General features: G+C 41.3%; 1 protein-coding gene across 1 annotated transcript in view; it reads left to right on the top strand.

Annotated features, from left to right (window-relative positions):
* The window catches only part of ANKDD1B (ankyrin repeat and death domain containing 1B), a 108,003-nt gene that overhangs the window by 44,315 nt on the left and 46,478 nt on the right, over positions 1–17,210 (top strand). The window contains exons 6-8 of the mRNA XM_069750174.1: positions 410–508; positions 1,874–1,972; positions 12,295–12,393. Coding sequence (XP_069606275.1) covers positions 410–508; positions 1,874–1,972; positions 12,295–12,393 — 297 coding nt within the window. The remainder of the gene's footprint in view (positions 1–409; positions 509–1,873; positions 1,973–12,294; positions 12,394–17,210) is intronic.

Below are 17,210 nucleotides of genomic sequence, written 5' to 3'. Positions count from 1 at the left end.
CCTTAATGTCCATTGAATAGAAAAAGTAATGAGCAATCGCTTTAATCTGGTAAAGCAATGACGGGGGTATCTGATAATATCGCCTCATTGCTCGACATATCAACTAGCCAAATAGGGGCTGTGTGACCGCAGGGTGATCGTTTCCCTTTTTTTTATTGCAATGTTCCCACTTATAGAAGAGGGAGAATTCCAGAAACCGAAGTTTTTTTAGAGAATTGGTGCATTCACTGGAGTTCTGATAGTAGTTAGTAATATCCACATTAAAAGTTAAGTGTGTAGCCATAGGGGGTGCAGAGGTAACCTACAACCGTAACTGTTCCAAATTTTACATTGGGCTCAGAAGCTTCTTATTACCTCTGGGTTTAAAGTTCTATAAAACGGGAATGATTTGTATCATTGTCTTTTCCAGAGAGGCAGAGAACCGTTTCATCTAGCTGCTGAGAATGGACATGTTAACATGATCAACAATCTACTTTCTATGGGATTATTCACATCTCAGGAAGACAAGGTGCAGTATTGCTCAGCCTGACCTTTCTTTTCTTTTTTTTTTATTGCCATAAAGTGATTGACAAATATCATGGTGACAGCACAATGTGTCCCGCTGACTTACATTCCTAGAAAACAAGTTTTTCATGTTCTTCCATGACCATTTACCAACAGTACTGTAAGGTGTGTTCATTTGCTATGAACAGCTGTAAAGAATACAGTATATTCTAAAAGGAGTTGTCTGGTCACCACAAGTTGCTGCTGACCTATCCCATGGACAGGTCATCAATACCGGAGAAGTATGGAGTTCCCTAGTGGTGGACATCCCACCCATCACTACCTGCGGCAGCCGGATGGAGACAGTGAATGGGGTGATCAGCACAGCCCTGTACACAGTGTAGTGGACGATATATACAGAATATTATATTTATCACATAATATTTCTCCCAAGGGGTCAAGAAATATAATGTTTTTCACTGCAACTGGGACATCCACAAGTATTACAAGGAAAACAGCCCCCTGAACTGCTAAAACACAGCAGCCTTGCAATGCTGGGCTGAAATCCAGCAAACATGCAATAGTAGATGCCTACACATACTGCAGATGTCGGGAAGGAGTTAAAACTCTCACCATACATAACTATTAATTTCTTAAAGGGGTTGTGCAGGATTAGAAATACCTGGCTGCTTCTTCTAGAAGCCGCATCATTTCTGCCCATGAGTTATATCTGGTATAGCTCAGCTCCATTGAAGTGATTAGCACTGCAGTACGGCATGCAACCTGGGAACAAGAAATATTTCTGGAAATATCCAGTATTTAAAGGGAGAAGATATATATATATATATATGTATATATATATATATATATATATACATATATATATATATATATATATATACTGTATATCTATATATAGAGAAGAAGGAGCTGAGTGGAATGATATATAGGTTTATTAGGAAAGATTCACTTGAACTTGGATTTTATTAATTGAAATCCTTGGTGTTTGTATGTATACGAGTCCAGTGGGCAGATACATATTTCTGCTTTTCTGCACGCACAGACACATAGGGAAGACTGTCAATCACTGAGCAGGACCGCCCACTGGACTCATGCATACAAACGCCAAGGATTTCAATGTATAAAATGTAAGTTCTACTCAATCTTTTCTAACCAAAATGTATAACAATGTGATCAGCTTCCCTAGCTTTACAACATCCGGCCTACAGATCAGATACCATTTTCAACTTGACAGGTTCACTTCAAGTAATAAATTGCTACAACTGGATTGAATATTTCTCGCAATATTCTTACCATTGAGATCATGGCTTGTAAGTAGATCAGATCATTGATTACGTCTTCACGTTCCTTATTTTTGTATTTGGCACAGGATGGTAACACGGCTCTACATCTGGCTGCTGCTAATGGTCATGAAACAGTTGTAAGGGTTCTGTTGGAGCATTTTAAAGAAAAGGACAGTCCGAATAAGGTACAATTATCATAGATTTTTAGAGATGAGAGTTAAGATGACTATAGCTAGGGCCGGCCTTAGACTGAATGGTGCCCTGTGTTAAAATTCTCTTTGGTGCCTCGACCTCATTGTTTATACCGTTTACATGAGAGTACATATTTGTATATGAGAGGAACCCTACATGGTGTATGGAGCTGTGCTCTTCTTCACTTTTTGCTGCAGTGAGACCTGCGTACAGCTGAACATAGGGTATCAGACCTCAAACCATCTGATGAATATGACCCCCTATGGAATAGTCCTCAGAAGAAAACCTCTCCTGTGTCCTTCACATAAAATTCAGTACCAGAAGTATGCAAAAGAACATCTAAACAAGCCTGATGCAAGTCCTGTGGACAAATGAGGTCAAAATAGAACTTTTGAGCACAATAATCAAATGGTATGTGTGGAGAAAAAAGGGCACAGAATTTCAGGAATAGAACATTTCACCAACCATTAAGAATGGGGGTGGATCAATCATTCTTTGGGGTTATGTTGCAGCCAATGGCATGGGGAAGATTTCACAAGTAGTGATAAGAATAGATTCAATGAAATTCTTGATGCAAACATAACACCATCTGTAAAAAGTTGAAGTTGAAAAGAGGATGGCTTTTACAAATGGATAATGATCTTAAACACACAATTCAAAATCCACAATTGACTACCTCAAAAGGCGCAAGCTGAAAGTTTTATAATGGCCCTCACAGTCCTCTGATCTGAACACCATTGAAAATCTGTGGCTAGACTTCAAAATAGCAGCGCATGGAAGACGGCCCAGGACTCTCACAGAACTGGAAGAACCAAGAAAGAATGGATGAAAATCCATCAAACAAGACTTGAAAGACTCTTGCTTGGCCACCACAAAAAGAGTTTACAAGCTGTGATACTTTCAAAATGAGGTACTACTAGGTACTAACCATGCTGGGTTCCCAAACTTTGCATCAGACCATTTTCCTTTTTGTAATTTTTAACCCCTTTACCCCCAAGGGTGGTTTGCATGTTAATGACCGGGCCAATTTTTACAATTCTGACCACTGTCCCTTTATGAGGTTATAACTCTGGAACGCTTCAACGGATCCCAGTGAATCTGACATTGTTTTCTCGTGACATATTGTACTTCATGATAATGGTAAAAATTCTTTGATAGTACCTGCGTTTATTTGTGAAAAAAACGGAAATTTGGCGAAAATTATGAAAATTTCGCAATTTTCCAACTTTGAATTTTTATGCAATTAAATCACAGAGATATGTCACACAAAATACTTAATAAGTAACATTTCCCACATGTCTACTTTACATCAGCAGAATTTTGGAACCAAAATTTTTTTTTGTTAGGGAGTTATAAGGGTGAAAAGTTGACCAGCAATTTCTCATTTCTACAACACCATTTTTTTTAGGGACCACATCTCATTTGAAGTCATTTTGAGGGGTCTATATGATAGAAAATACCCAAGTGTGACACCATTCTAAAAACTGCACCCCTCAAGGTGCTCAAAACCACATTCAAGAAGTTTATTAACCCTTCTGGTGCTTCACAGGAATTTTTTGAATGTTTAAATAAAAATGAACATTTAACTTTTTTTCACAAAAAATTTAATTCAGCTCCAATTTGTTTTATTTTACCAAGGGTAACAGGAGAAAATGGACCCCAAACGTTGTTGTACAATTTGTCCTGAGTAGACCGATACCCCATATGTGGGGGTAAACCACTGTTTGGGCGCATGGCACAGCTGGGAAGCGAAGGAGCGCCATTTGACTTTTCAATGCAAAATTGACTGGAATTGAGATGGGACGCCATGTTTCGTTTGGAAAGCCCCTGATGTGCCTAAACATTGAAACCCCCCACAAGTGACACCATTTTGGAAAGTAGACCCCCTAAGGAACTTATCTAGAGGTGTGGTGAGCTCTTTGACCCACTAAGTGCTTCACAGAAGTTTATAATATAGAACCGTAAAAATAAAAAATCATATTTTTTCACAAAAATTATTTTTTCGCCCCCAATTTTTTATTTTTCCAAGGGTAAGAGAAGAAATTGGACCCCAAAAGTTGTTGTACAATTTGTCCTGAGTACGCTGATACCCCATATATGGGGGTAAACCACTGTTTGGGCGGATGGGAGAGCTCGGAAGGGAAGGAGCGCCGTTTGACTTTTCAATGCAAAATTGACAGGAATTGAGATGGGACGCCATGTTGAGTTTGGAGAGGCACTGATGTGCCTAAACATTGAAACTCCCCACAAGTGACACCATTTTGGAAAGTAGACCCCCTAAGGAACTTATCTAGAGGTGTGGTGAGCACTTTGACCCACCCAGTGCTTCACATAAGTTTATAATGCAGAACCGTAAAAATAAAAAATCATATTTTTTCACAAAAATTATCTTTTCGCCCACAATTTTTTATTTTTCCAAGGGTAAGAGAAGAAATTGGACCCCAAAAGTTGTTGTACAATTTGTCCTGAGTACGCTGATACCCCATATGTGGGGGTAAACCACTGTTTGGGCGGATGGGAGAGCTCGGAAAGGAAGGAGCGCCGTTTGACTTTTCAATGCAAAATTGACAGGAATTGAGATGAGACGCCATGTTGCGTTTGCAGAGCCCCTAATGTACCTAAATAGTAGAAACCCCTCACAAGTGACACCATTTTGGAAACTAGACCCCCTAAGGAACTTATCTAGATGTGTGGTGAGCGCTTTGACCCACCAAGGGCTTCACAGAAGTTTGTAACGCAGAGCCGTGAAAATTAAAAAAAAAAATCTTTCCCCCCAAAATTATTTTTTAGCCCCCAGTTTTGTATTTTCCCGAGGGTAAGAGGAGAAATTCCACCCCAAAAGTTGTTGTCCAATTTGTCCTGAGTACACTGATACCCCATATGTTGGGGAGAACCACCGTTTGGGTGCATGGGAGGGCTCGGAAGAGAAGGAGTGCCATTTGGAATGCAGACTTAGATGGAATGGTCTGCAGGCGTCACATTGCGTTTGCAGAACCCCTAATGTACCTAAACAGTAGAAACCCCCCACAAGTGACCCCATATTGGAAACTAGACCCCCCAGGGAACTTATCTAGATGTGTTGTGAGAACTTTGAACCCCCAAGTGTTTCACTACAGTTTATAACGCAGAGCCGTAAAAATAAAAAATCTTTTTTTTCCCACAAAAATTATTTTTTAGCCCCCAGTTTTGTATTTTCCCAAGGGTAACAGGAGAAATTGGACCCCAACAGTTGTTGTCCTATTTGTCCTGAGTACGCTGATACCCCATATGTTGGGGTAAACCCCTGTTTGGGCACACGGGCGAGCTCGGAAGGGAAGAAGCACTGTTTTACTTTTTCAACGCAGAATTGGCTGGAATTGAGATCGGACGCCATGTCGCTTTTGGAGAGCCCCTGATGTGCCTAAACAGTGAAAACCCCCCAATTATAACTGAAACCCTAATCCAAACACTCCCCTAACCCTAATTCCTACGGTAATCCTAACCACACCTCTAACCCTGACACACACCTAACCCTAATCCCAACCCTATTCCCAACTGTAAATGTAATCTAAACCCTAACTGTAACTTTAGCCCCAACCCAAACTGTAGCCCTAGCCCTAGCCCTAACCCTAGCCCTAACCCTAGCCCTAACCCTAACCCTAGCCCTAGCCCTAACCCTAGCCCTAACCCTAGCCCTAACCCTAACCCTAGCCCTAACCCTAGCCCTAACCCTAGCCCTAACCCTAACCCTAGCCCTAATGGGAAAATGGAAATAAATACATTTTATTAATTTTTCCCTAACTAAGGGGGTGATGAAGGGGGGTTTGATTTACTTTTATAGTGGGTTTTTTAGCGGATTTTTATGATTGGCAGCCGTCACACACTGAAAGATGCTTTTTATTGCAAAAAATATTTTTTGCGTTACCACATTTTGAGAGCTATAATTTTTCCATATTTTGGTCCACAGAGTCATGTGAGGTCTTGTTTTTTGCGGGACGAGTTGACATTTTTATTGGTAACATTTTCGGGCACGTGACATTTTTTGATCGCTTTTTATTCCGATTTTTGTGAGACAGAATGACCAAAAACCAGCTATTCATGAATTTCTTTTGGGGGAGGCGTTTATACCGTTCCGCGTTTGGTAAAATTGATAAAGCAGTTTTATTCTTCGGGTCAGTACGATTACAGCGACACCTCATTTATATCATTTTTTAATGTTTTGGCGCTTTTATACGATAAAAACTATTTTATAGAAAAAATAATTATTTTGGCATCGCTTTATTCTCAGGACTATAACTTTTTTATTTTTTTGCTGATGATGCTGTGTCATGGCTCGTTTTTTGCGGGACAAGATGACGCTTTCAGCGGTACCATGGTTATTTATATCTGTCCTTTTGATCGCGTGTTATTCCACTTTTTGTTCGGCGGTATGATAATAAAGCGTCGTTTTTTGCCTCGTTTTTTTTTTTTTTTTCTTACGGTGTTTACTGAAGGGGTTAACTAGTGGGCCAGTTTTATAGGTCGGGCCGTTACGGATGCGGCGATACTAAATATATGTACTTTTATTGTTTTTTTATTTATTTAGATAAAGAAATGTATTTATGGGAATAATATTTTTTTTTTTTCCATTATTTAGGAATATTTTTTTTTACACATTTGGAAATTTTTTTTTTTACTTTTTTACTTTGTCCCAGGGGGGAACATCACAGATCGGTGATCTGACAGTTTGCACAGCACTCTGTCAGATCACCGATCTGATAGCAGTGCAGGCTGCTTCACAGTGCCTGCTCTGAGCAGGCTCTGTGAAGCCACCTCCCTCCCTGCAGGACCCGGATCCGCGGCCATCTTGGATCCGGGCCTGGAACAAGCAGGGAGGGAGGTAAGACCCTCGCAGCAACGCGATCACATCGCGTTGCTGCGGGGGGCTCAGGGAAGCCCGCAGGGAGCCCCCTCCCTGCGCGATGCTTCCCTGCACCGCCGGCACATTGCGATCATCTTTGATCGCGGTGTGCCAGGGGTTAATGTGCCGGGGGCGGTCCGCGACCGCTCCTGGCACATAGTGCCGGATGTCAGCTGCGATAGGCCGTGAGCGCCGCCGATCGCGCTGGACGTACTATCCCGTCCGTGGTCATGGGGGCCCACCCCACCTCGACGGGATAGTACGTCCCATGTCAGAAAGGGGTTAAAATGTAAAATATGAAAATATATTTTTTTCCCCCTAAAATATAAAGGAAATGTGGCATATTGAACTTTAGGCCTTTTAGAGATAATTTCAGCTTCATCTTGCTTCTCTGTTCACAATAACAGTAATTTTGCCCAGTGGTGCCAAAACTTTTACGTGCCACTGTATGTACAATGTATAGCTAATATCAGGCCATCTGCATGTCTGCGCAGAACGGGTATAATGGGGATGATTGTTTAGAGTGACTTTTAGTTCATTTTAGGAGGATGTACATCGTCCTGCATTCAAGATGGCAACATAAAGACCTACAGTGAGTACGGAAAGTATTCAGGCTCCTTTAAATTTTTAACTTTTTGTTTCATTGCAGCCATTTGGTAAATTCAAAAAAGTTATTTCTTTTTCTCATTAATGCACAGTCTGCACCCCATCTTGACTGGAAAAACCCCCCCAGAAATGTAGAAATTTTAGCAAATTTATTAAAAAAGAAGAACTGAAATATCACATGGTCATAAGTATTCAGACCCTTTGCTCAGTATTAAGTAGAAGAACCCTTTTGAGCTAGTACAGCCATGAGTCTTCTTGGGAATGATGCAACAAGTTTTTCACACCTGGATTTGGGGATCCTCTGCCATTCTTCTTTGCATATCCTCTCCAGTTCCATCAGGCTGGATGGTGAACGTTGGTGGACAGCCATTTTCAAGTCTCTCTAGAGATGCTCAATTGGGTTTAGGTCAGGGCTTTGGCTGGGCCAGTCAAGAATGGTCCCAGAGTTGTTCTGAAGCCACTCATTTGTTATTTTAGCTATGTGCTTAGGGTCATTGTCTTGCTGGAAGGTGAACCTTCGGCCAAGAGCACTCTGGAAAATGTTTTCATCCAGGATATCATTGTACTTGGCCTCAATCATGTTTCCTTCAATGACAACCAATCGTCCTGTCCCTGCAGGTGAAAAACACCCCCATAGCATGATGCCACCACCACCACCACCGTGTTTCACTGTTGGGATTGTATTGGGCAGGTGATGAGCAGTGCCTGGTCTTCTCCACACATACCACTTAGAATTATCAAAAAAAACCGCCTATCTTCGTCTCATCAGACCAGATAATCTTATTTCTCATAGTCTGGGAGTCCTTCATGTGTTTTTTTTAAAGCACTCTATGTGGGCTTTCATATGTCTTGCTCTGAGGAGAGGCTTCAGTTCGACCACTCTGCCATAAAAGCCCGACTGGTGGAGGGCTGCAATGATAGTTGACTTTGTAGAACTTTCTCCCATCTCCCTACTGCATCTCTGGACCTCAGCCACAGTGATCTTGGGGTTCTTCTTTACCTCTCTCACCAAGGCTCTTCTCCCAAAGCTCAGTTTGGCTGGATGGCCAGGTCTAGGAAGACTTCTTGTGGTCCCAAACTTCTTCCATTTAAGGATTATGGAGGCCACTCTGCTCTTAGGAACCTTGAGCACAGCAGAAATTCTTTTGTAACCTTGGCCAGATCTGTGCCTTGCCACTATTCTGTCTCTGAGCTCCTTGGCCAGTTTCTTTGACCTCATGATTCTCATTTGGTCTGACATGCAGTGTGAGCTGTGAGGTCTTATACAGGTCCTTCTCAAAAAATTAGCATATAGTGTTAAATTTCATTATTTACCATAATGTAATGATTACAATTAAACTTTCATATATTATAGATTCATTATCCACCAACTGAAATTTGTCAGGTCTTTTATTGTTTTAATACTGATGATTTTGGCATACAACTCCTGATAACCCAAAAAACCTGTCTCAATAAATTAGCATATCAAGAAAAGGTTCTCTAAACGACCTATTACCCTAATCTTCTGAATCAACTAATTAACTCTAAACACATGCAAAAGATACCTGAGGCTTTTATAAACTCCCTGACTGGTTCATTACTCAAAACCCCCATCATGGGTAAGACTAGCGACCTGACAGATGTCAAGAAGGCCATCATTGACACCCTCAAGCAAGAGGGTAAGACCCAGAAAGACATTTCTCAACAAATAGGCTGTTCCCAGAGTGCTGTATCAAGGCACCTCAATGGTAAGTCTGTTGGAAGGAAACAATGTGGCAGAAAACGCTGTACAACGAGAAGAGGAGACCGGACCCTGAGGAAGATTGTGGAGAAGGACCGATTCCAGACCTTGGGGAACCTGAGGAAGCAGTGGACTGAGTCTGGTGTGGAAACATCCAGAGCCACCGTGCACAGGCGTGTGCAGGAAATGGGCTACAGGTGCCGCATTCCCCAGGTAAAGCGACTTTTGAGCTACAGAGAAGCAGCACTGGACTGTTGCTAAGTGGTCCCAAGTACTTTTTTCTGATGAAAGCAAATTTTGCATGTCATTCGGAAATCAAGGTGGCAGAGTCTGGAGGAAGACTGGGGAGAAGGAAATGCCAAAATGCCTGAAGTCCAGTGTCAAGTACCCACAGTCAGAGATGGTGTGGGGTGCCATGTCAGCTGCTGGTGTTGGTCCACTGTGTTTCATCAAGGGCAGGGTCAATGCAGCTAGCTATCAGGAGATTTTGGAGCACTTCATGCTTCCATCGGCTGAAATGCTTTATGGAGATGAAGATTTCATTTTTCAGCACGACCTGGCACCTGCTCACAGTGCCAAAACCACTGGTAAATGGTTTACTGACCATGGTATTACTGTGCTCAATTGGCCTGCCAACTCTCCTGACCTGAACCCCATAGAGAATCTGTGGGATATTGTGAAGAGAAAGTTGAGAGACGCAAGACCCAACACTCTGGATGAGCTTAAGGCCGCTATTGAAGCATCCTGGGCCTCCATAACATCTCAGCAGTGTCACAGGCTGATTGCCTCCATGCCACGCCGCATTGAAGCAGTCATTTCTGCCAAAGGATTCCCGACCAAGTATTGAGTGCATAACTGAACATTATTATTTGTTGGTTTTTTTGTTTGTTATTAAAAAACACTTTTATTTGATTGGATGGGTGAAATATGCTAATTTATTGAGACAGGTTTTTTGGGTTATCAGGAGTTGTATGCCAAAATCATCAGTATTAAAACAATAAAAGACCTGACAAATTTCAGTTGGTGGATAATGAATCTATAATATATGAAAGTTTAATTGTAATCATTACATTATGGTAAATAATGAAATTTAACACTATATGCTAATTTTTTGAGAAGGACCTGTATAGACAGGTGTGTGCCTTTCCAAATCAAGTCCTATCAGTTTAATTAAACACAGCTGGACTCCAATTAAGGAGTAGAACCATCTCAAGGGAGATCACAAGGAAATGGACAGCATGTGACTTAAATTAAAGAGTGAAAAAGGAGGAAGAATCCGATCATATAGTCCAAGAACAATAATTTATTATTACAATACAGGAAAACGGTAAAATAGCTAAAGGATAAAAAATGAGAATGCTAAATGGGACGCCTAATACAAGAGTATATGCAGGAAAAATGTTTACGATGTTATAAAAATGTGGGTGGGAAGGAACCACCCCTAACAACAGTAACACAAAGTAAATACTGATACTTGGTTTAAAGAAACAATTCAATAAAGTGCTTGGTGCAGCATGGTAAAAACATGATGAAGCTAGAATATAAAATATATGGTAGAAATATAAAAGATCAAATCGTGGCAGTGTAGTCAGTGATACAAACATAAACCACTAAATGTCATTCAGTGATGAAAATCATATGAAAGCAGTGCTGGCAACTAGTGTAACGAAACATGCAGTAAAACATGAAAGTGTGCCCAATATAAAAACCAAAGTAAAAGAGCACTTACAAGGTAGTGTAGCACGTTTTGCTCCTGGATGGCGTCCTCCCCAACGTGCGTTCGGCACACAGCCTTCGTGTTACTGTTGTTAGGGGTGGTTACCTTCCCTCCCACATTTTTTTGACATCATAATCATTTTTCCTGCATATACTCCTGTATTAGGCGTCCCATTTAGCATTGCCATTTTTTATCCTTTTGCTATTTTACCGTTTTCCTGTATTGTAATAATAAATTATTATTCTTGGACTATATGATCGGTTTGTGCCTCCTTTTTCAGTTTTATGTAACCTTCCGATTGTCAGCTTGATATCACTGCTGCCCGGCTTCTTGGTTGCAGGGTCTTTAATTTAGCTTATATTGTTTATCCACTATTTATTACAGATCGCCTCACCAATATTTAGCATTTCCTTTGTCCTCCTTCTTTTGCTACTTAAATATAAGTGTCTGAGCAAAGGGTCTGAAAACTTATGGCCATGTGATATTTCAGTTTTTCTTTTTTTAATTAAATTTGCATATGACATAAGAAGGCCCGTATAGAGTTTGCTAAAAAAACACATGAAGGACTCCCAGACTATGAGAAATAAGATTCTCTGGTCTGATGAGATGAAGATAGACCTTTTCGGTGATAATTCTAAGCGGTATGTTTGGTGAAAACCAGGCACTGCTCATCATCTGCCCAATACAATCCCAACAGTAAAACATGGTGGTGGCAGCATCATGCTATGGGGGTGTTTTTCAGCTGCAGGGAGAGGGCGACTGCTTGTCATTGAAGGAAACATGAATGCGGCCAAGTACAGAGATATCCTGGAAGAAAACCAGTTTTTCTTTTTTAATAAATTTGCAAACTACATTTCTGTTTTTTTCAGTCAAGATGAGGTGCAGAGTTTACATTAGTGAGAAAAAAAATTGAACTCTTTTGAATTTACCAATTGGCTGCAATGAAACATGGAATGAAAAATTTAAAGGGGTCTGAACACTTTCCGCACCCAATGTATAATGTGTAGGTGTCTCAATAGTTTAGTGTACATACAGCAGTGTATAAAGAGATCTAAAACATGCACGACATAGGGATCAGCTCCAGAAAGATCCTCCGGTAGGCCCCTGTGCTGATTCTTTATAACAGCAGTAGTTGATGCTATACATTCATCGCTCATTTAAGAAACTACCCAGTTTATTATTATTATTATAAAGAAGGAGAGATAAAGTTATGAATGAGGGTTATGTAATATTTGCATGTAGTTGAACAGTGGGCCCATAGTCAATGTTACTAGTGGGCCCCCAGCACCTCAGGGGCCGGCTCTCACATCCTCCATGATAAGGTGTTGCAGGGTAATAATAATAGGTGAATACACAGTTCTGCCTTGTTAATAATCTCTGGATTATTCACTAGTCAGGGGCCACGCCGTTTTTCTTGGCCGTTGAAGAAGGACATCAGGCTTGTGCTCGTCTATTACTGGAAGATGGAAGTGATATCGACACTATGAACCGTGTATGTATTTTATTCTTATTGTATTTTAATTTTTTTTTATTGAGAAATTATGGCGCTAAGTAGATTGAAATCATTAAAGAAAGTCATGTATCAATGGGTTTTATTGAACGAACAGATCACAATTAGTGATGAGCGAGCGTGCTCAGATAAAGTATTGTCCGAGCATGCTCGTGTTTTAATAAAATATCTTCGGCATGCTTGAATACTGGGTTCGGGTCCCCCTGTTCGACAGCCTCAACACATGCCTGGATTGACTGTTTGACAATCTCTGCACGTGTTGCGGCTGTTGAAGAGCCGTGAGACATGCAGCCGCGGAGGCTCAAACATAATATTCGAGCACACTGAAGACACTTAATTAGCACAGGAGCATGATAACACCTTATCCGAGCACGCTCACTAATCACAATGATTTAGCTCAAAAGGCTTCATAAAGGTCCTTGATTTCTATATTTATAGAGCGGGGTTCTCCAACTTATTGCTCTTCTATAGTTGCAAAACTACAACTTTCCTGCTGGTTGTAGTTTTGTAATAGCTTGGAGGAGGCCTACAGAATGGAGACCACTGGTCTGGGGCTCTGTGTCCAGGAGTGCAGCCTTTATGTTTACTAATGGTTTTTTATCTGTTCAAAACTCTGCGATAAAAACTATAGTAATTCAAAATATTTTCTCAACACTTTTGAAATGAGGAAAACTCTTACATCAGCTGATTGCGAAGGGCACGGCAAAATTGTGACGTTACTGATGGCAGTTGCAGTCAGACAGAAATGTCCCTTTTTCAGTGGCCACAGCATGAAAATCATTAAAATAAGCATTTACATTGACAATGCTGGTCAGCCTGACATATTGTGGGGCATGTCTCTATTGCAGAGCTGCGTTCATTTTCTCACAGCATTTTGTCAAAGTGTCAGTATTATTATTATTTTTAAAGCATTAATTCCATGGTGCTGTACATGTGAAAAGGGTTTACATAGAGTACATATTAGGCTACTTTCACACATCCGTTTTTTTGCCGTCAGGCACAATCCGATGAATTTTCAAAAAAACGGACCCGGCGAATGACGCCACCGGATCCGTTTTTTTCCCATAGACTTGTATTAGCGCCGGATCGCCTTCCGTTTTGTACGTTTTTCACCGGTGTGGATCCAGCGGCCGGACAAAATAGACAGATTAACTTTTTTTGTGTCGGGTGAAAAACCGGACAGCACCTGAGTCTGGTCTCTCTCTCTCTCATCACGAGCTTACAATCTACAGGGTTGTGGGTATGGAAACAGTAGGCCAGGGCGTTGCAGCAGCTCCATTGGTAGTAAGGTGGAAGCAGGGTTATTGCAGGCTATGGGATTTCCTGAAGAGGTGAGTTTTCAGGTTGCGGTTAAAGTTTCCAAATGTGCAGGAAAAGTTGAGACATTACATTTCAGAGAATGATGAATGCTTGGGAAAGAGCTTACAGGCAACTGGGTGAGGAATGTACGACAGCAGAGGAAGAAAAGAGATCTTGTGAGGACTGGAGATTACGTGTGGGGAAGTATCGGTTGGTCAGTTTGGAGATTTATGCAGGAGAACGATTATGGATAGCCCTGTAAGTCACTGTTAGTAACTTAAACTGGATTCAAAGGAGAATTGGAAGTCAGTGAAGAGATTGGTAGAAGCAGAGTAGTAGCGAGGGGAGAGGTGGACTAATCGGGCAGCGGAGTTAAAAGGACTCTTTCAGCACAGAATGACTGTTTGAATGAAATCCCACCACTCGGCGCATCGTGCTCTGCCCACTCCTTTAAATACCCCTTCCCACCTGCTTGTTTTCCCGCTGTCTCCACTCCCTTCTTCTTTGACTGACAGCTCTGGCTTCTTAGGGCCAGAGAAGGGTGTACATAGAGAATAAACCAAGCAGGTGGGGTTTATTTAAATGATTGGCTCTTTCATGAAGCACCGAACGACTGTACTTGATTTGAGCAGTCATTCTGTGCTGACAGGGTCCCGTTAAGGATGAAGTGGAGAAGTGCGAGACTTAGTTGATAGAGGGATAATGCAGTAATTGAGGCAGAAGATGATATGGGCATGCACTAGCATTTTAGTAGATATGGGGTTGAGGAAAGGTCAAATTCCGGAGATAGTTTTGAGTTGGAGGCCACAAAAAGTGGAAAGAGCTTGGATGGGTGGTTTAAGGTACAGGGCAGAGTCAAGGTTTACACTGAGATAATGGACTTGTGACAAATGAGAAAGAGTGATGTAATTTATATTGATACATCTTGTAAGGGGGTTGAGTTAGATGGAAGAAATATGATCAGTTCAGTCTTGTCCACATTGAGTTTTAGAAAGCGTGATATCAAGAAGGAGGATATGGCTTGTAAACACTCTGGGATTGTGAAAAGCAGAGAAGTCACTGGGCCAGAGAGGTAGATTTGAGTGGAGTGTCATCAACATAAAGGTGATACTGGAAGCAATGACACTTTACGAGTTGGACAGGTCAATGGTGGAGATGAAGCAGAGGAGGGATCCCAGGACAGAGATATGAGCGACAGCAATAGAGAAGGGGTGGGATGAGGAGTTAGGATGGGAATTGGAGATACTAAATGTGAGGTTTGAGGAGATATAGTAGAAGGCAATGTTTTTGATGCCAATGGAAGAGAAGATATGTACTAAGAGGGAGTGGTCAATTGTGTTGAAGGCAAAGGACAGGTCTAGAAAGAGGAGTATATAAATATAGGATATTGTCTGTTAGCTTTGGCAGCTATTAAGTCGTTAGTAATTCTGGTTAAGGCATTTTCATTGGAGTGCTGGGGAGAGAAGCCAAATAGTAAGTTGTCAAAGAGTGTGTTGGATGATATGTGGGAGGAAAGTTCAATGTGGATGTGTAATTGAAGAAGATTGGAGACAAACAGAAGTTGTGATATAGAGTGATAGCTGGACATGGAGGTTGGGTCAAGGGTTGGATTCTTCCAGATAGTCGTGATTGTTGCAAATTTGAAAGCAAAAGGGAAAACATCAGAGGTTAAAGTGGTTTTGCCACAAAAAAAAATTATTTTAGTTAATAGATCTTTGAATAGTAGTAATACATTCCACAATTGGATGTGTTTAAGAAAATGTTATTGTGCTGATATACCGTAATCTTATAAATGTGTCCCTGCTGTGTATTGTGTAATAGCTGTGTCTGACCATACAGGAACATGGTCTTATCATATCATATCTCCTGGGCAGGGGAGGAAGCAAAAGAGAGTATGCAGGCATTACAGCATGTGATCGCAGCTGATACCAAGCCAATAGCTGATGTGAGTGAGGCATTGTAGAATACAGTGGCTCTTTCTGGGTCATGGAATGAGGATAAGGCGAACAGCAGTAGAAGAGAGTCAGAGCATGTTTGAACGTCTAGTCGTAAGGTTTCTGTGATAGTGTGTTAATTGCTGGACTTGAGGAACAAAGGAAAAGAATATGCAAATGTATAGGTATCACCTATAAAATATGTACTTTTTATTAGCTTGAGAAGACAAAAAAGACAACTGCACAAACAATTAGTAAACCAAAAGGCTGTAAATGCCAATTAGGCAAACCAACAATAAGGCAACCACCTATTGCTGGACTTGAAAGGCAGTAAAGCATTACAGGAATGACAATATAAGTAGGTGACGTCAGATGGGAAAGAGGTGTAGTTTTGACATCTAGACTATTTTGGCCCTTTTTAGTGTATTGTGGAGGCTAACTGTATAAGCATGGAAACTGTGGACTGTTGGGTGTCAATGTGGATGTTGAAATTGCCCATGATGATGGTGGGAATATTAGCAGAGACAAATTATAGAAGCCAGGTGGAGAAGTGGTTGATAAAGGCCGTGACAGGGCCTGGAGGTTGGTATGAGATGGCCACTAGTAGGTTGGAGTGTGAGTGGAGGTGGATAATGTGCACTTCAAAAGAAGGGAGGATATGGAAGGGTAGAGGTGGGATAGGATTGAAAACTGACTTGTTAGGAACGAGAAGAACAACTCCTCCACCGTGTTTTTTTTTTTATCAGGGCGATGACTGTTGGTGCAGTGAAGACCACCATAACACTGCAGAGGAGGCTGCTGCAGATAGTGTCATCCATGTTTCTGTGAAGCCTAGGAAGAATAGATAGGGTGTGTCATGCAGTTTATTCCAGATGGAGAGGGTTTTCCATAGTGTTCCAGAGAGAGGGAGTGGAAGAGCAAGGGTCAATTAATTCGCTACACTCTACATGACTCATGAGTCACTGCAAAACTCAGGGCAGAGCAGCTGGGTCACGGGTTGAAGAGGTGAATGATTTATGCAGGGAAAAGAGACTGCCTGTTTCTACATAGAGCTTAGGAAGATTCAGGTAGTCAGTTTTTAATCATGTGATGTCACAGACATAATGGAAAACAGAAGAAATTGCTGGGTAGAATGGTAAAATCAGCAATTGTAAGTACACAGTCCTGTACGATATGATGATAGCAATATATTAAGAGGATAAAAACTTTGATGGAAGGAGGGCTTTAAAGGAGCTGTACCCACAGACCGCTGTCAGAATAGACCTATGCCTTCAAATTTATGTAAGTCTAATGGCACATGAATGTTACTAGGTGTGGACAAAGGGCAGGTGCTAAAAGGTGAGAGGTGAGAAAATCAATGGAAAGGATGTACTAAGTGTATGGATGGATGTGTGTGCATGGATGGATGTGTGTGTATCGATGGATGTGTGTATGGATGAATTTGTGTGTATGGATGGATGTGAGTGTATGGATGGATGTGAGTGTATGGATGGATGTGTGTGTATGGATGGACGTGTGTGTATGGATAGACGAGAGTGTATGGATGTATGTGGGTGTATGGATGGA

This window comes from Ranitomeya imitator, chromosome 1, assembly GCF_032444005.1.
Source record: "Ranitomeya imitator isolate aRanImi1 chromosome 1, aRanImi1.pri, whole genome shotgun sequence".
NCBI classification, from domain to species: Eukaryota; Metazoa; Chordata; class Amphibia; order Anura; family Dendrobatidae; genus Ranitomeya; species Ranitomeya imitator.
Note: the sequence above shows the minus strand (reverse complement) of the source record. Positions and strands in the feature narration are given on the sequence as shown.